Source organism: Agelaius tricolor, unplaced genomic scaffold (genome assembly GCF_023055355.1).
Source record: "Agelaius tricolor isolate 1412-34295 unplaced genomic scaffold, bAgeTri1.0.p SCAF_8, whole genome shotgun sequence".
In the NCBI taxonomy this organism is placed as follows: Eukaryota; Metazoa; Chordata; class Aves; order Passeriformes; family Icteridae; genus Agelaius; species Agelaius tricolor.
The window spans coordinates 41,989,029-42,014,075 of record NW_027269268.1 but is presented as its reverse complement, the minus strand read 5'-3'; the positions used below and the strand labels follow the sequence as shown (position 1 = coordinate 42,014,075).

The window sequence follows — 25,047 nt, the reverse complement described above, 5'->3', positions numbered from 1 at the left end:
CAGTGGTTTCTCCTCCAGCACAAAGGCTGGAAATGAGCCTTTCCCCCAGGGCATCCCCACAAAGCTCCTGGCAGGTGTAGACACAGGTGAGATTGGCTCAGCTGGATGGAGCATAGTGCTAATGCTGCCAGGGCTCTGGGTTCAATCCCTCTATGGGCTATTCACCTCAAAATTGAACTCAATGAACCTTGTGATTCCTTTCAACTCAGAATATTCCATGATTCTGTGAACAGCTAAACTCAGGATATGACTGTGGATAAGGCCTTGCCTTTAATTTATCAGAAGCTTCAGCCATCAGGTTATAAAACAACACAGAGCCAAGTTTAACACTCAAGTACAAGTGATTCACAGTCCAACTTCACTAAGTTTAAGGACCACACAAGTTTCTTCCCCTTGAAGGAAGGCCACTGCCACAGAGAAGACACAGTAGAAGACACAGCAATGATGGCTAAGGAGGAGTAAATTACAGTTCATATTAATATATGCTGCAAAAGGTAAAAAGGCGTAGAAGAAATGCAGCCTCTTCTATATTCCCTATACTGAAAACAGCCTTATCCAGTAATGCAGGTGGGATGATGATTGACTTTTCCAATCACCCCTACATAAGGCCTCAGGGTGTGCAAAATGGCCTTTACACAAAGTTGTGTTTGATGAAATCAGGATGGTGAATTCTTTTATGCTATAAAATGCTGTCAGATATAGTTGTAGTAATAACTTCAAAATATATCAAAGTCTTCAATTGACCATGTTATACATAGAAGAGAAAGGTAAGATATTTATTCTACAGGTAGATGAAAAAATGTTCTCTTATAATACACACAAAAAACACTGAATGCTCAGTGCCTGGCATTCTTTGTGAATATTTCCTGGAATTTCTAGTGTCAGTGTAGCTAGCTACAGGTGTATTTCAACATATAAATGCAGAAAAGGAAAAGCATTTTTTAATTTAAATTGTTCTTGGATGTTTTTGGCACAAATTTTTAAAAAACAAGGATCGTGGATCTAGTCAGGATATGAGCATCATAGGGAAAGGAAGAGAGATTTGAGGACTTTGCCAGATTGAAATGTTCAGTGTCTTGCACTCCTAACCCTTACTCCAAATCTTAACTTCCATGTAGATACTCATAAATGCATTCACCACAGGTCTGGCAACGTTGTTATGAATTTTAGAGGCCCCAGATACATCCTTTCCTAGAAAACTCTCTAAGCAACAACAAAAACAAGAAAATAGCAAGAACTGATACTTTTAGTAGAGCATCACATGGTTCCAGCAATCATAGGAGGGTGAATGCCATTCTGCACATATACACAGGGCATAGGGCATACAAAGCCTTTTTTTTTCCAGTATATTCAAGCTTATTTTTCAGTATTTGAATAAAGAACCACTATTTTCCAAGTTAGTTGGGTATTATCACCACATCTACACATCCACACTAACTAAAAGTCCTAATCATATAGATGAGCTCAAATAATGTTCTATATAATGCCCTCTTATTTAAAAAAGCCACATTTCTTAGTACACATTTTCCAGGTCCTCTAGATATCTAGACAATGAAATCCTACACATTGCAGACTAAAAGGAAAGTGTTTCCATCTTCTTACATAGCATCATAAATAAGGGGGAACATTCAGCCAGGTCAAAAAGGGCACTAGCCCAGGAGCAAAGAAAATTCCTCCTCCAGCATAACAACTCTGGGCAAATTGCCATCTATAAATTTGTTACCAAAGGAAAGAGTATAATGAGTTTCCATAGAAAAAACCTAAACACTGTCCAGCATCACAACAGTGAACATGACAAAATCAAATTTAACTTTTAACAAGTTAATGTTCTAGGAGAATGTAAGTCTTCAGACACAAGAGACTTAAAGCCATGATTGATGTGAGGTAAATGTTATGTAATTCCAGCTCCCCATAATACCAGGGGTGTTTGCACAATTCCTTCTGAGATATCTGGTGTTGACTACAGCACTACACTGGGGTCTGATCCAGCCTCACAGTTTCTGTGTCTCTTTGCACTTAATAAGGTAGAACTAAAAATATAATAAAAATCAAACAATGCAGAGACATTCCTGGTGATCCATTGTAGAGACAGTTTTTTAAAGAAAGAGATTATCCCTTTATTTTTTTAACCAGGGTGGAAGAATAAATCCACTTGGTACTTTTTTCATACTATAATTTAATTCCCAATCATGGAAAACAGACAAAGTCACTCTTTCTGTTTTCCCCTGGAGTTTTCTGCAGCAGCCATTACTAGTGCCGTCATTAGGCAGAAGTTGGCTGGAACCAAGAAAACAGGAGCTGACCTGCTGCTTCTCTCATCTGGGTGTCAAAGAACAAGGATTTGTTGCAGTCATTGCTTTGCCACCTGCCTGAGGCATTCAACTGTATCTAGCACAATGATGCTGGAAACCATTCAGGAGTAAATACACAATAACATTTGTACGTTTACAGCATCTGTGAAAGGTGTGGGTAGGGTGAATTCTCTGCTGTGTGTTTCCAGAGCAAGTCAAACCCATTAATTAAATTCATGCTCTTGTCCTGCTTCAAAAGTAAAAACAGAGATGATTTATGGGCACTGACAGCTGCAGGAACCGGTTTTGCTCACTCCCTCTCATTAACTAATTTTGAAGCATCTGGATAGGTCAATTTCTCAGATTCTAAACATACAAAAGGCTGCACATCCTCAGTTTCTGCAAAGAAAGAAAAATACCTATTCCATGCAGAGAGCTGTCTGTCATGGTTTCTCAGTGCTAGCTGAATAGTGCCTACTGAAATTGTGTAACTCAACTTCCCTGTGCCTGCCCAGGCAACTTGTAGGATAAAGCTGTAAGAGGTCCCAGTCACAAAAAACATTTCTTATCCAGTAATTATTTTACTTGTCCTAACAACACAACTCTAAAATGAGAAAGTGGCACCTGTAGAACAGTGTAATCTACAGTAACAAAAATTTTTCTCTAATAACAGACCCAGGTAAATTGCCACAAACACTCCCTTCTAGAGGGAATATCAAGGTCTGTATATTGCACATAATGATATATGCAAATATAAAAATACAGCAACACACCAACGTGTTTATTTCTTCTTCTAGGTTCTTTAAACAGGAGGCAGATTGCTAGCATTTGGGGCTGAAAGCTGGAGGTAAGCAAGCAGAAGACATTTAACATACAAGCTAGGAACAGGAAATTGTTACAGAAGTGGAAAATTTTGGGTACTGAACTTTCACCCTCAGTTCCTGCAACATTTTTACTAATAAAATCTATACAAACATAGACAGATTATATTGACATTGCATTACCTGCCCAGCACAACCATATGCTGCTTCTGCAGACATGGCCAAAAAGATCAAAGCTTCCCATTCATTAATAAGCTAAACCTAGGTGTTTTATGTTCCATATCATGCTGTAGACCTATATTGACAGAGTGAAGGGCTGGGCAGAGCTCTGGATCTGTCTTTCAATCAATTATTTTATGATTCTGTACAACACTTTGTAAAACATAAGGCAAATTTTTGTTGTGATTCATAGCCCAGACAGGAGAAAGCCTGCCAGGAACAAGGATATTGCCATCTAAAGCAGCTCATGATCCCTAGTTACAAGGAAGAAATAGAAAATTTCCAGCATGGTCTATAAAAGGGGTGGAGAAAACAGAACATAAAACTCTCTGCCAGTGACCCAAAGGGGCCTCAGTAACAGATGAGTGTGACTAAGAACCTCTATCTAGGCATGAATGGGCACATGGTACTGGGTTACAGAATCAATGGGCAGCACTATCCCAAGGTGCCTTAGCTAATAGAAAGATAGTAATTCTCCAGAAAACTCTTGTACAACTGGCAAGACCACAGAGCTCTTTCAAATAGCCTATTTTCAGCTGTGACTCAAGATCTCTCCTTTTGTCAGCTGGTTTTTACCACTCAGGAAACAACCTGTGCCTTCTGCGTTACTGATGAGGCACTTCACGAATCAAGGAGAACTGTCAGACTTCAAAGAATTGTTAAACAGTGTTCATTAAAATGTTAGCTGGTGCATAGCATCTTACCTGCTTACATTCTTCATGTTGTAGGTGACAAGTTTGATATTTACAAGGAGCAATGTGATGACAGAATTCAAGAGCTGACATACTGATGTATTAAAAAAAATTAAATTCAAGAAAGTTTGACAGAATAAATAACCTCAATATGATTATAATGCAGATGTACTTTTTGTAAAGAAAACTGACTAATCATGTCTCTTCCTCCTCAATTCCTTCAGTGAACCAAGACCCAAGACAACTATAGTTACCTACATTTCCTTCTTCTCATCCCTATAGAGTCTAAGAGAGAAGTGTGCAGTTTGACATTTGGAAGATTATTTCTTCACTCCAAGCATTCATAGAAACAACTCGGGACTTTCAAATTCAGCTTTGATTTCAGAAAGCCACTCATTTTCCTAAACTTAGAACAGAATCTTAAAGGCTTTGAATCCATTCCTAGTGAGGTTAATCAGTTTTACCATCAAAATGCAGTGAGAGCACATTAATACAACCATATGTAAACAATCCTAGTGAAACACATGGGCACAACCACAAAGAATGCATGGAAATCAGAGGTTTGTTCCACTGAAAATTAAATTGCAATGAAGAATTGAACTCAACAAAAAGAACTCCCAGAAAAGCTATTGAACAAGAGACATTGCAGCAGAGAAAATACTTGAATGGTACAAAAAGCATAAGGGCCAAGGTTGTTAGAGAAGAGAAGGAAACTATGAGGGAAATGCAAACCTCAGGGCATTAGAATTAAATTAAAACCACTATTGATAGCTAAGCATTTGGTGAAACTCTAGGGGACAGCATAGAATTCTAACAATTTTTATCACAAAGGAAAACACCAAGTGTCTACAACCAAGTGATCTTCAGCTCAGTTTGGAAGACCAAGTTATGATTTCCAGAAAGAAAGAGTTAAGCCCTGTATTGTTTGAGTAAACTATGTTAGTTCTCTTTGATCCTTAGGGTGAGGGAGACCTTTCTTACCAAAAGCACTCATCAGCTTCACACACTGACCAAAGAGAGGCTCTGTGTGGTGCTTGAGAGCTTCAAGGTGGGAGCTCCTAATGGAGCACGACCACAGGTGGATCAGAGTGACGAATGTCCAGCCTGCTCAGAGAATGCAGCATCCCATGCACCTTTCCAGTGGAGAAGACAAACAACTTTTAAAACCAAAAGCCTAGAAAGAGATTCTAGAGCAGCATAAGAAGGTGCTCAAATAACTGTGTCAAAAAGGTTAAGTTTGTTCAGCATGAAACACACCCAGGATATGAAGCGTACCTATGGTCTATGTCAAAGCAGGTTTAGATAATTTCATTTTCATTTTGGTCTGAGACTGTGAGATAACATGTTTTCAGCAACTAAATGAAATGGAAAACACCAATATGAGCTTCTGAGAGCCTAAAGACTTTGTTTAAATTCCAGGTTATTTTGGAATGTGAAAGCTATTTGCTGCTTGGATCCATGACAACCATGTAGACACTCTTCACTTTAACAATCTACACCAGCATGGTAAGCCATATTCCAAAGACTAAGTCTCACTGGTGATTGTGTTGTGCAATAAACTGGAGTGATTAGGTGTAAAAGGCTTCATGCTTCTGGCTCAAAGAAAGTAATATAAAAACTATTAAACAACATAAGCAAGAAGCAAATAGGATATGGCAACATGCCTTGATTTATGAATGTTGTTTTACACACCAGACAAGTATTAAATTTCCCAGAATATCTCAGAAAGGATGTTGCTAAGCAAAGATGATGGTAAAAAGAGTACTTAATTAAGGTGTCTGAATGCAATTTATAGGGCTAACAGCCATGCTCCAAACTATTACCAGCAAGCAGAAAAGGAAAAAGGTCCAAATACAATGAAAAAAAAAGATACTTCAAACTCAAATTTAAGAGCAAATATAGAACGGTTTGTCTACTTTTGGGTCAAAAGCCAATTATACACACATCAGACAGAAGTTGACAATCAAACCAGTTATCATTGAACATGATATAAGGAGTGTGCTGACAACTTACCAACAGCTGTGACTCCCAGCAGCTCTCCTTTTCGGCATTTTCATTTTACATTTCCACAGAATTGTAGGAATTTCCTAGAGGATTCAAAATAAACAAACAAAACCAATAATAAATTAAAGGAAAACCCTATAGCTGACCTAGTACTTCAGAATTTGTTAAACAGACAGAAGGAATTTACAGCAGTTAAGAATGCACTTGAAAGTTTAGTTAAGCAAGCTACCTTCATCCTTTCATAACTAGAACTGTGGATTTTATTTTTCATTTCTTTTCACTGTATGCACAAATGTTTAGGCCATGGCTTACACAAAACAAATAAGGACATCAAGACAGAATTATACTGCAAGTAGGATTGTTAGAGATCTGAACAAAAACTAAAAGGAGGAATCTTGTAACTAATGAACTAATTATGATGATACCTATATTTAAAAATAAAATAGAATGCAAAAAGGACATAAAATGACCGTAGTAAAAGGCTGCATAAAAACAGGAACACACCATGACTCATTCTTCATAAGCTTTATTATTCACTTCACATAAAGTACTGATCACACCTTTAACAGATGCGCAAAAACACCCAACCCTTTGCAAGAGTACAGTAAGATTGAATAGGGCTATAAATCTTCAAAATGTAGCATAAACATCAAGCTCTGAGAAGGATATGAAATGGTGACATTCAGGACAGCTTAAGTGACTTGCTCTATGGGCAACAGAGCAGTGCAGTGAACCGAGGCTGAGTGAATCCCAGGTTCTCCTTAGCAACGAGCCACATCAGATACCCAGGCCACTTAAATTTGCATTTAGGTTTCAATCATATTTCAGGCTTTTAATAGAAAGTCCTCTAAATGTCACCCATGGGTCAGACACCATGCAATGTTGTCTTCTTATATTTGGAGGCAAACAGCAACCACGAAACTACGTATACAGCCGGGGTACTTTCAAACCTGGAAGCTAGATAGTGACATTTTATAAGAACTTGTCAGAGTTTACCCATAAATTATGAAAACTATAACTGCAAAGAATATGTATGCAATGAGAGTATAGCAAAGAGAGCAGCAGCAGCAATGACCATGTTAATTGTAATGTACTTGTTGCCTTGTACTTTCCTCCTCAGCCCCATTGCCTATGGGTGCTGAATTCAGGAACAAACTACCCTGGCTTAGATCCTAGGAGTGTTCTGCCAAAAGGGATCTCAAGGACAACATAAACTTCGCTCTCTTACAAGAAAAGCCTTGCAGGTTTCAAGAATGGTGCAAGCATTTTTGTGTGGATTTGTGGTTTGTAATGTAAGCTACACTGAGATTTTTCAAGTTATCACTCATGCAGAGAGATGCTGAGAATGAAAGAAAGCTCAGGGCCCTATTTCTAAAACCCACAGCAAAATACATTGCCCATTCCACAGAAACGAACTTGACTTGGTGAAAAATTCTCATGGGCTCACATTTCTCTCACTAAAAATACAAATATTTTCAGTATTTCTTGTAAAGAAGGAAAAGCATCTGCATTGCAGTACTGTTATACTCTAAATCTACAATTATCCCATTATTTATGTTTTTAGAAATTCTTAATACAAAACACTTTGCTGAGCTTTCCATTTAGCTGGAGCATGTCTGAAAGAACAACAGCTTTACCAGTATCTAGAATATTATTGCAATACCAGAGACATCTAAGTTTCAAAGTTTGTGAAAATCTGAAGGGTGAAATTCTGACAAGCACACGTTAAGTTTTAATGGATACTACAAATATCCTGGCACCCAGAAAGAAAAAGAAAAAAGAAAACACATAGGAAAGAAAGTCCCATAATACTGCATATTTGAAAGTTTTCTAATTTTACTGCTGTTGCTGAAACACTTCACATGAGTCCTAATCCACTGTAGCAAAGCTTATGTTCACTTTAAGCAGGTTAGCATTCCAGTTCAGCTCAAGGGGACGAGCATACTACCCAAGTGATTTATTTGATCACTGTCTAGATTTAAAATTCACAATGGTACCAAGAGGAGGATGTTCTATTTGCACATTGTTTGCATTAGACAGTTAATGCCTCAGAGGTTCCTTCTTACTTATGTGTGCTTGCTTGCATGAAGAAACCACTTGCAAAGTGTTTTTCTCTTGCAGAACCAAGACATTTAAAACAAATTTTTGAAGCAGTCGATGGAGTACAATTGGAAAGGTAGGATTATTTTTTTTTCTCCTTGTGTATAAAAATTACTGGCCACTCACTATTGTAACTTCAGCATTCCACAACATAAACCATGTCTCACTCCACAGTATTTTCTAATGACAACATTCAGCTGCTACAAGCACTAGTGACAGGACAGAACTGTTTCTTTCCAACCCATAAGTTTCCTGATGTAGCAAATAATAGCTTGCCAATTTCCACTCTGAAGTCTAGAAAAAGACACTGTACAGAAGAAATACAGGAATAAAAAAATTGCATCAATCTAAGACAGTAAACATAGCTGAAAAATGGCAAGAGAAAATGGGAAAATGCAGGCAAATGGTGGGGAAAGAACAACAAGAATACAAGGCAAACAGAGGAAAGAGGGAGATTTGGGAAAAGAGAACCAATTAGAAAACATAAGGATTAATTTGATTTGAGAGGGAGAGCACACTGACTTCTAACAGTTTTCCTATAAAAAGCTGCAGGTTATGCCATCAAATGGTCAAACACAAAAGCACAACTTCCTGACAATGTTAAGGAATCTATTTGGTCAATGTGCTGGATTTTGGGGGGATTTTGTTTTGTTTGGGGGTTTTTTGGTGCTGGTTTCTTTTTTATGGGGCCAAGGGCATAGTTTTTGCTGGGTTGGGTTTTTTTACTTTTGTTTTTATAAAAGAGAATCATTGACTTACTCTAACTGCTTATGGCTTTATCCAATTTTCTTGGTATTAAGAGCAGCTGATGTTCTGAGCACAACAATAGCACCACAATACTTGCCACTAGCAATATTTCATATGATATAAACAAATCAAAAGCATCTGAAATATTCAGGACAAGATGATTTTTGGGCACACTAAGCTACAGCTGAATACCAGAGCTGAGATCACATATCCTGCCTGGCCTAAATTCTGCCCAAACACATATACACAGCCCACTCCAATCCTGCATTTGAAGCAATCTCCATGGACATCCAAGTCTATTTTCAGAAAATTGCTCCCTGAAGTAAAAATGTATTGCTTAAAGTATAAAGGCCTGCTAAACTCCAGCAGTGTCTCTTCATACCCTTTTACAAAGAATCAATGGGGAAAAAACAATCAAACAAAGAAGCACTGAGCCTTTCCATTGAACTGATGTACAACCAAGAGTTTTCAATAAGATAGAATGACAGGATTACAGGAGTTAAACTTAGGAAATCAACAATTAAGTCTAAGCAGGTTTATTTCCTTATTTTAACTTAAAAGAATTTCACCATATCTAAAACATATGAGATCTCCACCTCTTCTCTCCTTTTCCATCTTACTCTGTTCACCAAGGTCACCTAAAGATTCAAAGTCTTTTAACAGCATATTTTAAAGGTTCTTTTATCTTTCACCCCAAATTTCTGAAGAAGGCCAATAAATTATTTTTGCACAGAACTCACAGGCAAATACAAGAGGCAACAGCTTCCAGCAGATGGGCCTACAAAGAGCTTGATTTCAGAGTGTACAGAGTGCTGCCATGCTGCTAATGAGTGATGAGTGGCACTGTCTGGCAATGTACGTGGCACAACCACAGAATCACAGAATAAGCTGAGTAGGAAGGGCCCCAAAAGAGTCATGGAGTCCAGCTCCTGGCCCTGCACAGCACCATCCCCAAGGGTCACACCATGTGCCTGAGAGCATTGTCCAAATGCTTCCGGAACACTCAGACTTGGTGTTGTGACCTCTTCCCCAGGGTGCCCATTCCAAGGCCCAAACTGCCTCTGGGTGAAGAACCTTGCCTAATATCCCACCTAAACCTCCCCTGAAACAACTCCAGACCATTCCCTCAGGTCCTGTCACTGGTCACCACAGAGAAAAGATTGGTGCCTGCTCCTCTTCTTCCCCTCACGAGGAAGTTGTAGACTGCAATAAGGTCTCCCCTCAGTCTCCTCCAGACTGAGCAAAACAAATGACCTCAGAATATACTTAGGAAGCATTCTGACTTGTCAATTTTTTCTCACAGACTAAGTCCTACAGCAGTAATACTGTAGCTTTCATGCTCACTGTCAGACATTTTCAATTTTTCTAATGTCCCAAGTAGGATTTCTCATTGATAACAGCATCCATAAAACTGCATGGAATTATTCCAGGAGGCTAAAAAAATAAGCCTTTATACATATATGTGCAGTTGAGAAACAATCCGCATCTAGAAAGTACTTCTATATTGAAGCAGGCTTAAATCAACTGACACTGTAAACGGAAATCTAAGAAAAAGTGACTTCCAGGCCACAAGACAGCACCCACATCAAGTTCCAGTCAAAACCACAGAGGAGGAGGCAGTGATTCCTTTACACAGTATTCAAAGAGTTAGAGAATTCCATCATAAATTAGGATCCCCAGCTCAGTTTGATCCTCAGTCTCTAAGACAAATTGACAACTATCAGAATCATGTCTTTGATGGCATGCTCTCAAGCAGGCTGCTCAAGCCTGACATCGGGAAAAGAGCAAAGTATGGGCAAGGGAACTTGGTGAATTGTAGACCCATGACAGCACCATCTCCAGACCCAATTCTAGAGCTGGTTTTATGCTATATCTTTTTAAAAGACATTGGATACAACCAAGGATTTTCAGGTGAAGGGCTGGAACCCAAGAATCCACCCTCCAAAGTGCACAGTTGTACAGAATCACATAGAGACACTTGAACCTCTCAAGAGAAATGACATTTCAGGCAAAGTCCCTCTGTTACATAAAAATTGGCTATAACTAATCTGAGGCTCCACTTGTGTTGCCAAACACAGACCCCCACTCAGGCCAAGCCTAACACAATTACTGACCCAAATATAGCTTCTCTGCTGATTGTTTCTCTCACATGCACATGACCATCTTCTTCCCATTTTTACCTTGTCACACATTTAGACCATTAATCCCTTGGGAAGGAGCACATTTCTATGTTAGCCTCTATACAACATGGGACTAAACAGGACTCGGTGTTTTAGGCCCCACTATTAAACAAGCTATTATATTTGATTGGATTGATAATTTTAAAAGACAGGAAACTAACTTCAGTAATTTAAACACTAGACTATGTAAGTCTGGAAAAATCAAATGTAGAAAACAAGCTTAGCTGAAGAGGAAATGAGTGGGTTTATGCTACCAGCTATATTTGGTTTTCCTTTATGTAAGCTGGCTAATGATTGTGAGAGCTGTACCCTTTTCCCCACTCTTCCTTCTACTCCTTAAAAATAAAACAATCATTTTGTATGGTAAATAATGGGGGTAGGGAAATGTTCCCTGACCTGGTGCTGTGAATGATGAGGAACTAGTCACAGAGAATGTATTTCCTTTTAAATATCTTATAAATATTTTAAATCAATTGCAAAGAGCATAACAGGAAAAAATTATATGTTCAGATCACCTCCAAATTGTAGCTCTTGTATCCTCTAGGACACTCTGCTGCAGCAGTAACACCTCACAAAAAGGTCCACCTTCCATGTGAGCTGACCTTACTCTCATAAAACAGCTGACAGCTACCAGAGATCGTAGTCAGTGAATGAAATAATACAATAACATCTTCTTAAAAACAAAGCAACTAACTAACTAAAAACAGACAACTAACTAAAAAGAGAACAAAAACAACAACAAAAATAGCACAAACCCCGTAACTGTCAAGGTAGAAATAAGAATCTACTATGAGAATAAAACATGGCACTTATGCTGACTAATAGAGTCAGGAAGCCACCAAGGATAAGTGGCAGATCTGGCTGAACTTACTGGTTGAAAAGAAGGACATTTTGAGGAGGAGCCTAGCAGGATTTAACATAGCTATGCATATTATTATCAGCTTACACAATGACCAACAGTTACAAATCAAAATAGAACACCCTTTGTAAAACTGATAGCATCTACTTCTCATTACCTTCCCCTTCAGCAAACACACCCGCAAACAACAAGTGCAGGTGTGCTCAAGCAGTACTGGTAACACCCAAACTTCCCTGCCTTGAGACCTGCCCACTGCTGCCTCTCAGCTTGGTGCAAAACAGCCGCATGGAAAAGCAAGAATGTGAAGGGGCAATGTGGGAGCAGAAAACCTGTCAGCATCTGATATAAACACAGCTAGATGCCTGGAGGGATGGGAAGAGAGCAGCTGCAAAGAAGTGGAGCAGTTTCTAATGCTGCATTTGCATCAATCCAGGTGCTACCCATTCCAGCTGAAGTATTCACACTGGCACAGGACAATTAGAAGGTACTGCCATTGCCAACTGTACTGGTATAGCTTCGTGGCAGTACAACTACACATACGTGAGATAATTAGCATGTATTTTTCTATTATAAGCAGAGCAGACTAAATGTGACCTTTTCTCTGCATTTTGAGAAAACAAATGTAGCCAGACACTTCCACTGCTCTGACCATCCTGACTGCCAAAGTAGCTTCCCATCAGATCACAGCCAGACATCACACTGGCAGGATGCTCTTCCCTGGGCTGAGAAATGTCACAGCATGCACCCACAATTAGGGGGCATCACTGACCCCTGCACAGTAGTCACACACACATGTCAGCTAGGAGACTGTACTCTGGTCTGGATTGCTGTTATGAACAATCCAAAGATATAGTACACAATTTATTCTATTAGAGTACTATTTCATGTACATGGCAATTAGAGTTGACTGCTACTGTGCTCCTGGAGCTGCATATTTTTGTCAACTATTACTATTGCAAATTTCCTGGATAAACACTTAATACTTGCATATCTTTTCAGACGACACAACACAAATAAAGGTTAAAATCACGAGAGCATACTGATTATTTTGTGAGTAGGCCATACTTTGGTGATTAGTTATGCCATATTGAGGGTTCATCTGGCAAATATGATTTGTTATTTGGGTATTTGATATTCATAGAACCACAGAAAGGCTTGGTTTGAAAAGGACTTTAAGGACTAGGTAGTTCCAACCCCCCTGCCATGGGCAGGGATGCCACCTACTAGAGCAGGTTGCTCAGTACTCCATCCAACCTGGCCTTTAACACTTTGGGGAATAGGGCACCCACAGCTTCTCTGGGCAACCTGTTCCAGTGCCTTACTACCCTCTGGGGAAAGAATTTCTTCCCAGCAACTCATCTAAATTTCTCCTTTTTCAGTGTAAAGCCATTCTGCCTTGTCCCACTATCTACCTGTATTTAAAGTTGTTCTCCTTCACTTTTATAAGCCCCCTTTAAGTACTGGAAGGCCACAACAAGGCCTCCCCAGCACCTTCTCTTTTCCAGGCTGAACAACTCCAGCTTTTGTAGCACGTCTTCAGAAGAGAGATCCTCCAACCCTCTGAACTTTTAAATCACTTTCTTTTTACTCTCCCAAAAAGTGTGGGATTCCACTAATTAGAAACAATTCTGCTTAAGTGTCACTTAGTTTGCTTTGCCTCTCGCTATGACTGCTCACATACCTTTGTAATATAAGAATTCAGTTATTCTGCTATGTTTCACCTTGATGAAGCAAAACCCTTTTGTGATATCAGACCTACTTCCTCAGTAATGAAAAAACTACTCTATGTCAGAATACAAAGCATCCAAATTTATGAGGCTGTAGCTGTGAGACTTCTTTAATTTTCCAGATAACAAGCAACACATGCTTCTGATCAATGAGACCCTACAGATTTTGATAACTGGACTGATTAAAGCCATTTTTCTTCTTTGAAAAAACTACAAGTCTAAATCAGTTTAATGGCTTTACTATGAAGAAGCCTAAATTATACCACTAAATACCACACACAAAACCAACATCAACTTTCATGTCTTATATAGCACATAGAACACATCAAATTCTGCCCTCACTGAAATAAATAACCATTGACTGCACACAGCATGTCTGGGTAGTATCACCCAGAAGTTTGAGACTTTAGTCATGAAAATGCAAAATATCAGGCTACCTTGTACAATGAACAGTCCATGGGCTTAATTCAGCCTGGTCAGGGAGAAAGGGAAAAAAAATCACCTTAAAAAATACATTATCACTCTTAACAACTGATGACAGTGCACGGATTATTTGCATTCAAGCAATGATCCTTTTTATCTGTAAAAAACAGGGGGTTCAATTTGAAAAGGAACAAGCATAGGGTGGCAATGGGAGCCAAACATCCCGAACTGACCACCACTGAAGTTAGGCTGTGGCTCAGGAAGTTTTACACAAGTTTTTGAGGAGCCTCCATGTCTCAGCTTCTCCTGTCCTCACTGTTAACTGCACTAGAAATGCACGCAAGCTGTTCAGTAGGCAAATAATATTCTCAGTGGAGAATAAAAGTGGCTGACAGACCTGTTCAGCTCCTCAGCTCTGTAAAATAAAGAAAAATAGGACAATCAACAATAACCTTGGCAATAACCTTGTGCTGGCTGGATAGCATAAGGCTCTTTCTGTCACACACTGACACTCCTTATTCCCAAATATAGAGCCTGCCTCCCTCAAAAGAGGAGAGTAAGCTGCACCAGAAAAAGCCCTTGCACAGTTTTCTTTTCTTGCAGAGCAGCACAGATAGGAAGGACTGCAGGGTGACTCAAAGGCAATCCACAGGTCATACTCTGTCAGCAGGATGGCACAGCCAGGTGTCTCTCTAGGGCTGGACTGCAAGATGGCTGAAGCACAGGAACAACACCTCAGTGCTGCACTTTAAGAAAGTGTGAACAAAAAGACTGAAGTCAATTCAGCTAGCAAAAAACAGACTAAAATAGCCCTAAAATAAAATGAGGTGGGATCTGCTTCCTATAAGGGGCCATATTACAGTTCCTCAGTTTAGTTCATTTATTTTAAATTATGTATGTCAGTTGAGTTATTCCCTAAAGTACTTTTAAAATAAATTTCCAGATTAGGATTCAGTCCAGAAAAATGAAATTAGATTTTGGTCCAGCTCTAAGTATTGGTCTCAGTGAAGATTTGAGCACAGACTGTGCTCTCCACAGACCATGGTATAATAATAGAACAGTTTGGGTTGGAAGAGGTCACCTAGCCCATCCCTTCTGCAATGAGCAGGGACATCTTCAAGTAGATCAGGTTGTTCAGATAATTCTGGGCCCAGGATAGTTTGGGTTCTCCTACTCCCCAAGCTTTCACCTGTTCTGAGCCCCTCTGGTCTCAGAACAGGTCAGGAAAAAGCCCCCAGGATTTGAAGGGGTCTCTGTATTATAAGTAAGACAGTTCTTACATATTATATTCATCCAACAGTAGTGATTGGCCTGCACAGTGTGTAGCTAAGTTACATTCCTCATCTTTTTTCCTTTACATGGTTTTCCATGTTATTTTCTCTGCCCCTCTAGCACAGGCTGGTAATTTTTTCTACTGTATGTTTACTAGTTTTCTAAATTTCTAAATATAGTTCCTCTCAACTCTACCACTCCTCCTACAGTTTTTCTGTGCCTCTTTTACATTACCTGTCATCCAGATCAATTATTCCTCTGGCTCCACACCTCAGTAACACAGAGACTCACAGAATGGATTGGGTTCAAAGGGAGTTTAAAGGGCATCTCATCCACCTGCCCTGCAATGAGCGTGGACATGGCACTTCCTTCCTCCAGCCTAGGCACATCTGAGCCTCTGTCAGACCCAGCACATGCTGAGAACAGTCTCTGAAATCTTCTGAGATATGTGAATGCCTACTTAGCACAGCAGGCAAACTGTTAGAAGCTTGTCAAGTGCTAGAGCTCTCTAAGGCTATTCCCACCCCACATTCTCTATATTTCCTCTGCACATATTTCTATGTAAACACTTTCTCTTCCCACACTTGCTTCTGTGCATATGACTCCTAGTTGGTTAGAATTTGGCATCTATGTTAGCAAAGAAATACCAACAAAGTCAATTATGTTTGCATTACTAGCGAGGCATACAGACTTTATTTTGATGAACAAGGATTTCTGTCCATGGCAAAGAGACTGGTACCTCAGGGCAGTATCCTCAGAAAGGACAGGTTTTACTGAGGAGTGCAAAACACAACAAACTGATGGGGAAGGCACTGGCAGGCTCAAGTCTGAAAGATGCCTCTACTAGAAAAAGTCATCAGAAGGAGGTGCCTCAGGGCCCTGGGAGATGCACCACCCAGGCTCAGCCCAGATCATACCCATGTAGGAAAAATCTCCTTACTTGCTAAGGTAATCTAGAGTGGGAAAGGGTGGAGGAGAGTAAAGGCAAGCAATAGAAGCATCAGGGGCTGTGGGATGAAAACTCCAAACAAACCAAAACAAACTAACAAAGAAACTGGATCAAAAATAATGATCCAAAATCAGAGTTTATCTGTTGAGATCTACTAGAGAAGCTATTTTAATATTGTCTCCCTCAGCTTTCTGCCTCTGCTCCTGGAGGTGTCTAAAAGGAATTTAAAAATAAAAATCAGGACAGAAGAAAAAATACACCATGAACAAAGGAAAGAATGACCTTTTTCTGTTTCCATGTAAACTTCCAAAAAATATTGAGAAAGGTGCCAAACCATTTTTATGACTCAAAAATATTTCTTCTTCCCTTTTCATGACATTATCTCTTGTTTGCCTTTTATTTACTCATAACACAGTCACAGTTTAAATAGACAATATGAGTTATGTAATAACATAAGTTAGAGTCAGATACCTTGTGTTTCTCAAATCTGATAAAGAAAAGCAGATTTGTCTTAAAGCACACCGTGGCTTGAAACACAAGGCTGTGGGTTTGGAGTCAGACGTTATTCTTGTTATCTTCACCAAGGTCTCACACTTGAAATTCTCTTAGCCAGCGCCACCATAAGTGTTTTTAACCACCTTCCCTTTTTCAGCAATTGTTTTACTGAAGGGATTTGTGTCCTGCTCTCCTCAAACTAAGACTAATTACTACCTCCTTCCATTGTTCAAATTTTTTCCAACTTTTTTTTAAAGAAGTTGCTCTTCTGTATCATATTCCTTTAAAGGATCAAAGTCAGTCATTCATAATATCAGGTCTTCCTTGTCTCTCTGTGAATACTTATTTAATACATTGCAAGCACATTATAACTAGACAATCTTTTGATACAGTCAGCTAAAGGTTTTCTGGGGTGGCTGAGGTAAACACACAAAGCTGGGCCTCTTGCATCTCTTTCACTGAAGAAAAGAATAATAACTTTAAATGAAACAAGCATTGATATTGAATATGTAAGCCACAAGGCCATTCCACACTGTCACACTGCAAGAATCTGATTATTTTGTAGAACCTGGTACAAGCTCATCCACAGAGACACACTTCAGGAGATTCAGCTGCTACTAAAAGCTGAAAAATTCAAGTTCAAAATTTGGAAGAGAAAAAAAGAAATAATTCTAGGCCTCCTTCATTCCTTTTACCTCAACAGCTCCGTCTTATTCCTGCAAAGGCTCCAAGTGATCCAGTCATCATCTAAAAACACTTCTAAAAAAATCTCTACTTAATATTTTTGCAGAGCTTTAATGCCAGGTGATCTATCAGTGTTCAGGATTAAGTAACTGCATAATAACTAGTGACAGACATTTACAGGCCTTCAGAAATTTCATGGTCAAGACAGAATAATATCCAGGATTAATGGCAGTTTGATCTCAATTCTGAGAATCTGAATGTTAAAGCCAAGGATTTTACTGCCACTTTATACAGGCAGCCTTTTCCCAGAGGGAAAATAACCCCCAAAGAATTCTACAGCACAGTATCTCCCATCATGTCATGTTTTTCTGAAATTATCAAATGTTTGTTCTGTCAGATATGTTGTGCTGCTAAATTGATGAGATAAGGATGCAATGCTTCTAAATTCAGTTAACATCCATCAGTTAACATCATCCATTGTAGAAGTTTCTAACGTTCTTTTGTTTCAAGCCTGTAGCGATTGCTTGACTCAAACTGCTCCAGACAGCAGCTTATTAGTATTATTTATCCATTAACACAACTATGAACATCACACAGTACATAAGTCTTTAGAGCTCGGTATCTAAAACAAGATAAGTAGGATTAAAGCATGATTTTTCATGCTATAAAAGCAATTTGCTCCCCAGAATTATTTTCCAGCTTGACTTGAAAGATTATCATAAATGGAAGGAAAGGGCAAGGGAAAAAAAAAGCCAGTGTTTAGACAGTGACATTGTAAAACTATATTCCTATTTCAGGGATGTGAAATAATTCATAAGATAATACAATGGACACTGCTTTCCATATGTAATAGTTTATTCATGCCACAGGACAGATCCCGTTGTAACTAATCAGTGGAAAAGCATAATGCAGTAGCTGCAGAGAGAATTCCAACAGCAGCTGTAATTAAAAAAATAAAAACCAAACAACACAAACACACAGCAAAAAACAGGAGTGTTTTTTCTGTGAAAACTTCAACAGTAACTTCAATTTATAATTGCCTTCTATGACAATCACAAAGATCTTTACAACAAAATAAAGGCCAGTAATTAGGACTTTCAATGCTTAATACCTATAAGCAGTATTTTTTTTCTTTTTTAAAATAATCAAAAAATTTGTAAATAAAATCCCCAAGTAGGAAAACTGTCAGATAAAACTCTAAGCAGAAGCACCCTGACTTGAAGTGACCACTCTCAGCTAGAAGCAACATCTGTTGTTGGAGCTGGTCTACATACAAATCAGAACTGAGTTCAAACCTATAAACTTTAAAGCCAAGCCAAAGGCTGTGTGGGCACTTCAGAGGGCAATCCTCTTCAGACAAAACACCCTGTATCAGAATTCCTGCTGTGATGCTGCTGAGGTATGTGGGGTGAGAATGCACAGTACATGCAGAGGAGAAGGGAGGGGAGTCTGGAAGGGAGTCTGCAATTCAGGGAGAGAAGCAGCTGGCTTGAAAGCCATTCCAACAAGCACTCAGCTACATCAACCTGGCTACTCCTGATAGAAATTTCTGCTTCAGAACAGTTCATGTGTACACAAAGACAAAAAGCATAGGTATGAGCAGCTATACCCTAGCATAAACCCAGCTGCTGCATGACTGTAGGCCATCAGAAGCTCCAAGAATGAGACATCTGACATCAGGTATTTAGCTCAGTGCTAACACCAGAAGTACTCAGATTTTAGAGGGGAACTGTTTGGATTTACATTTCTGCTAGCATAATTGCCAGTGTGCAGTTCAAGCCATGCCTGAGAAGAATAAATCAATACTACTTTCCTTGGATGTTTTGTAAATAAATTACTCCAGAAAATACCCTGACCTTGCTTCATCAATTTCTGTTTTATGGGAAGTGAGCCACTGTCCTTAGGCATTGGCAAAAAGTACACGAGTTTGTAGAGAATCTCAAGAGAAAGAAAGAGCCTGAATAACAGTGGACAAAACATATTAAACAACCTGCCCTGACTTATTACCTTGAAACAAGATAGCCACCACCCATAAAGAATACTGGGTGTTTTAGGGGTTTTGGATGTTCAGATCTGGGACACAAATTTAAGTTCAGAACAGGAAGGCTCTCAAGGGTCCAAATTAGCAAACCATTTCTTCTCCTAATAGAGGACTTTGGCATAAGAACCATATAATAGATTGTTCTTAGCATTTCACTGGGTCAAGCTATAGTGTAGCAAAACAGAGAGTCTGCTAGCTCTAGTGAAACTCTGGAATTTTACTGTAGCAAAATAGAGGTACAACATACTGCTTATAACAAAATGCCCATTCCAGGAATTTGTCTGTGCCTCACTAGGAGAAACTTCCACAAAAATGTCACCTCAGTGCTCAGTGGATGTCACAGAGTCAAGTGAGTGGAAACAAGAAGATATTAGCAAAGAATAAATTTGCTTCTTTCAGGTTTCAAACACCGTGAGAACTCTGCATTTGTAGTTCCCACACTTAATTTTAATAGGATGTTAAAATGCAAAAAGACTCAGAGAACACCACAAGGACAGTTCATAGGCACAAGACAATGTCAGTATGGGTGACATTTGTCCAATTGTCACCACCTCCTATGGTGACAGTTGGACATGATGGTCACTACTTCTTCTAATACCAGAACTACGAGGCACCAAATACTACTAGTAAAGAACAGGTTCAAGTCAAACAAAAGCAGGTGATTGCTCACACAAGCAAGGCTGGTCTGTGAAATTACTGAGTAAAGGATGTGGTAGATGCTAGCAGTTTACTGTTTCAAAAAACAACTGGGCAAATTCATGGTAGAGAACTTTACCAACAGGAAAAAAAACCCAACTAAACCACAAACCAACAACCCACACCCAATACACTGACTTGCAATTCTCCCAATCATAAAATTGCTTAGGAAGCTATTCTGAAAGAACATCACTATCTAAGAATTGTTAAATTCTTCCCCAGATTTTTCCCCAATTAAAGACCATTGCCAATGCATGACAACAACCTACAAAGACCTTGAACCGTACTCCATCCATTCTTGTGCAGACATCTTTGTTTTTAGTTAACAACCCTTCTAAACATGAGCATCATTTTCAATGCAATTGCTTATATTTTAATTTCATAATGCTTGACTCACTCTGTCTCTCCCTTGCCCTCCCTTTCTCTCTTTTCAGATTAAGGAAAATCCAGATGGGGTGCAGGTGCTGCAAAATGATACAAAGGTACAATAGAACAAGAGTTTCTTGGACTGAATAAAAGAACAGCATTAAACCATGTGTCTGTGCTCCCCCACACCTGTTGCTTTAATTAACCACCGTAAAAGGTTGGAGCTTTTTCAAAGTTTACAGCATCTTTAGGCATAGGCATACAGATTTCCTATGAAAGTTCTTTTAATTTACTGTAATTAAAGTCCACTTCTATAATTCCTAGCCACAAAAAAGGAATTGTGTTGCATTGAAAACTCTTGTTTAGTAAAGTTTTTTCTAATTTAGGTAGCATGGGCTTTCCTCAATTCAGGAGAAGCAAGGAGCACACATTACATCAGATCCTCCCTTCTCCCAAGCAATGGAAATGATCAACAGTTCCTTGCTTCCATCATAGCTGTTAAATGTTGTTAGGTGGGGGAAGAACTCCCATATTAAAAGTCCCCCTAGAGAGGGGGACTAGCTAGTTTTACAAAGATCACATTTCAGCCCCACTTGAGGGTCACTACTGCCCCTTGGCCACTTCTGTAGAAGAGGTAAGGAACTGGGGAGAAAACAGTACTATGAGAGAAAAAAGAAAGATAAAGAAAAGAGAAAGGCCCTGGGAGAGGCAAGTCAAGGAAAATATAGAGCAAGAGGAAGAAAATTAATCAGGAGGGGGGAAAAAAGGACAAAAGACTTGAAAGAAGAACAGCAGGAAAAAATGGGAGATATTTTAACAACTGTATGAGGATATATTCATTTATAATTCATGTTATGACTATTCATTGGCTAATCAGCTCCCCAGAGAAAATAAAAAATAAGGCTGGAAACAAGCAATGAGTAGCACACAGTTCTCCAACATCCTCCTTAAGCTCCTGGTGAATCTCAGTACAGGGGTTAGTTATGATCAGTCCCAGGAGACAGCAGCCAACAGCATATTCAGCATTTTAATTTGGTTTAACTCATTCTCAGGACCCAAGATAAAGTTCAGTAACACTCCTTCCTCAAGACCTTCAGCCTAAAAAGGAAGCTTAATCTTTTCAACTAATGATATTGATTAACATCATAAGTAACATTTCTTTACCAATTTTTTCTTACAAATTTTTTCTTTACAATTTTTTCTTACTCCAGCTATATCTTTGATCCAGAAGAGGTACAATCATCTGGATGCATTCATGAAGTAAACAGCTATAAACACAATGAACAAGGCAGCAATAAATCAAAATTCAAAGAGAACGGTGAAAATGAAGAACCCAAAAATGAACTCCAGCAGGATGAGATAAACAAAACAGAAAATAAAAATCCAGTAAATAGTACAACAGAAACTCTCTGGAATCACAGAGGCAATGATTCTCAAGAGGATGGCCTTGTGAAGTGTGCTGCAAAGCTTGATGTTGCAGTCAATGGTGGCAACTCCTGCACTCAGCACTCCATGCTCAACCCCAACACAAGCCCAGTGAAAGAATCCAGTGAAAAGGGAACCTCCAGCCAGTCAGAGGCTTCTCCAGCCAGCAACAGAGACTTCTACACCGAGTCAAATAGGCCTGGACAAGAGCTTAACCTAGAGACAGGCAGTCAGAGTAAGGCAGCCAGCAAAGTGCCTAACAGTATTCCAGACTCCCAGTCTGCAGGAGACAGCATCTTTCTCAAAGGAAACTCAATACTGGAAACAGAAAACAATACCATAAGACTGCCAGATATTGATTATCCCCAAAATGGCAATCAAACTGGGAACTGTGTTGAAAAAGACAGCTTTTCAGTAAACTGCACACATTCAGACCAAAACACTGGTACTTCAGCAATACAGGACCAGAACCTTCATGCAATCCCACCCTGGCCTGTGAAAGAGAGCAGTATTGAACCTTTTAAAACCGACTCTGCAAGTTTGAGTGAGAGCCTTACTGGCAGCATCACTGCAGTGGCTGTTACCAAAGTCCCACAGGGACCCGCACACACCAACCATAAAGATGTCAGCGGAGGAATTGAGGAGGAAGATGCAGAAGTTGCAGCAGCTCTGGCTGCACTGGAAGCTGCAACAGCAGGAGAAGATGTGGAAGATGATGATGAGTACTAGATGGTCTCTTTCTAACACAGTGGGTAAGATCTAGACGTTATTGCTGGATCAATATGAACAGATATACAGCACACATGGAGAGCTGTTATGAACAGCTAATATAAAAGGAGTTGGGACTAAACCTGGGTCCCTTCAGCTGTTTTATACAGCCTTTTAATTTCTACTGCCTGAGGTACAGAAGAGCTCCCTTGACTAATAGTAATACTCTTCTCTATGGGCCCAAACAGGAGGGCAATCATTTCTTCCACACAGAATATTCTGTTGTACATCCATCTCATCTGCACTCATGCAAGTGTTTCCTTCTTTTCCTCATGAGGGTTTGTGCACAATGCATGTTCCAGGTTAAGTCCCATTATTTAAAATAGGGCTATTGAAGCCATGGAGTTAGAAACCACATATTTTCATCATTAGCAGAAAAAAAATACATAAATGAGCCAAAGTTCTATGACCTACTGAAACATGAAACAGGGAAGGCAGCTTGGACTGAACTTTACTGTGGCTATGGTTCCATTATGGATTAAGCCTAAATCTGTGCACGTGCACCTGGCACTGGAATGACAACATCACTTTTTCCCCACACACCTCTCCCTTGACTGTGTTTGATACCCCAAGTGTTGCTGCTTCAATTTCTTAAAACAGCAGAAGCCCAGCCAAATCCAAGAGAGTGGGTAATTTCTGTTGGTTTAATGTGCTGAAGTAGCTCATGTAAGAGCATCGCACACACTATCAGAGAGGCCAGAGAAATCAAAACTCATTCTCTACCAGATTAAAACTGTTGTAAAATGACAGCCAGAAACCTCTGAACTCCACTAAATTTTCCAGGTGCATGTCTTAACCATACAGTTTTCAAAGAGATTGTGTCTCAAACATCCCTTCAAGATGTGTTTTGTTTATATAAAAATGGCAGGAGCCAATGTGGACTCCTCCTTAGTTCTGCCATAGTCACTAAATTTACATCAGGAAAGGGACCAAGCTTCTAAACTGTATTAAGCATAAGATCTGAAAACAGTTGCATTCTTGGAGGGCTGCATTTCTTATGGGAGAAAAAAAAGGAGGCAGAGACCAATTTGGTGCTGCCAGTTCAGGAAAAGTATGGTTGAAATACAAAGTGCTTAACATTTTATACTGAAATTTTGTGGTTTCCAAGTTTTTTGTTATAAACTCCTAATAAATTTTTTAACCATATAAAAAAATAACCTGGTGGGTTTTGTATTTTATGCATTTTCTGAATATAAGTTACATTTAAGAAGTTAAACAAGATATAGCCCTCATTAGATACACAAAAAGCACCAACAATGTATTTGCCTACAGTATATACTGATTTTGATTTCTCAAAACATTAATGAGTAGGATGAGTACCTAGGAGCACTTATGGTACCCAGGAGCAATTGAAACAACCTAAAGTCTCAGCTGCTAGAGAACTATATCCAGCTACAGGCAAGAGTCACAACATTGTATCTGTAAAATAAAAAAGTTTTATATGGTTTTAAAGTATTGTAGTACTGTTGACTTCTCTACCACTTTGCTATTTTAATAGGCCCTTCTAAGCCTTCTCCTAAGTGCATACAAGTTTTACAGATCCATTGGTCTTTCTAAGACTACAATTCCGAGAGTCGGTGGAAGTGCCAGCGCATGGCCAATAATGAGTTATGCTCAGTGCCACCAGTCCTGACTGTCCCTGCCCGCCAGCCTAGGGCTCCCCCTGCCCTGCCTGGGGCCCAGGACCCCATTCAGTCCCTGGGGGTCAGACCTGCCAGCCCAGCCGTGGGCCCTGTCCTGGTGCTGTTGGCTGCCCCACACCTTGCCTGGGGCAGCAGGACAGACTCTGGTGTGGGATCCAGCCTTGCTATCCCCAGGGAGCCCCTACTGCTCCCCACATCCCATATCCAGGGAGCCAGCAGCCCCTTGCTGCACCATAACACGAACCATGAAAAACAATTCAAGTAAAAAGATGTTAAAGAAAGAAATGCCACAAACACCCCAGAAAACTTACCTGATTTTTTCAATATCCACTCATTTCAATTTTTCTGAGCTCCAGCTCAAACTTCAAGTGCAAATCATGGCAAGTGTCTCACCTTACTCCCCCAAGCATTAAAACATATCAGAGGAGAGCCCAGATGCAGCCCAGACAACCCAAACCAATCAACTCTTCCATGGGAACTGCCTGCAGCCATGGGCCACCCTCTGCATGAGAGCAGCTGAGCCACAAACAGTGCATTTCTCGAGCCCAAGTTCTCATTGTCACAAGTACAAGAGGCAAAACCCAGCATAAAGCAAGTCTATTCACTACATTGGAAATAACTGGTCGGGGGTCTCCCATAGAATTT

The 25,047-nt window shown here is 39.6% G+C and overlaps 1 protein-coding gene across 3 annotated transcripts in view; it reads left to right on the top strand.

Annotated features, from left to right (window-relative positions):
• Positions 1 to 24,211, top strand: part of PGCKA1 (PDCD10 and GCKIII kinases associated 1) — a 40,464-nt gene extending 16,253 nt beyond the window's left edge. Inside the window, exons 2-6 of one of the 3 annotated variants that reach the window (XM_071432565.1) lie at positions 3,089 to 3,138; positions 5,443 to 5,529; positions 8,149 to 8,203; positions 20,635 to 20,682; positions 21,778 to 24,211. In XM_071432565.1, coding sequence (XP_071288666.1) covers positions 20,651 to 20,682; positions 21,778 to 22,720 — 975 coding nt within the window. In that variant the 5' untranslated portion in view covers positions 3,089 to 3,138; positions 5,443 to 5,529; positions 8,149 to 8,203; positions 20,635 to 20,650 and the 3' untranslated portion in view covers positions 22,721 to 24,211. Of the gene's footprint in view, positions 1 to 3,088; positions 3,139 to 5,442; positions 5,530 to 8,139; positions 8,204 to 20,634; positions 20,683 to 21,777 lie in introns of those variants that run through there. The other 2 variants (XM_071432566.1, XM_071432564.1) reach the window with 2 other exon arrangements.
• The last annotated feature ends 836 nt before the right edge of the window (positions 24,212 to 25,047 follow it).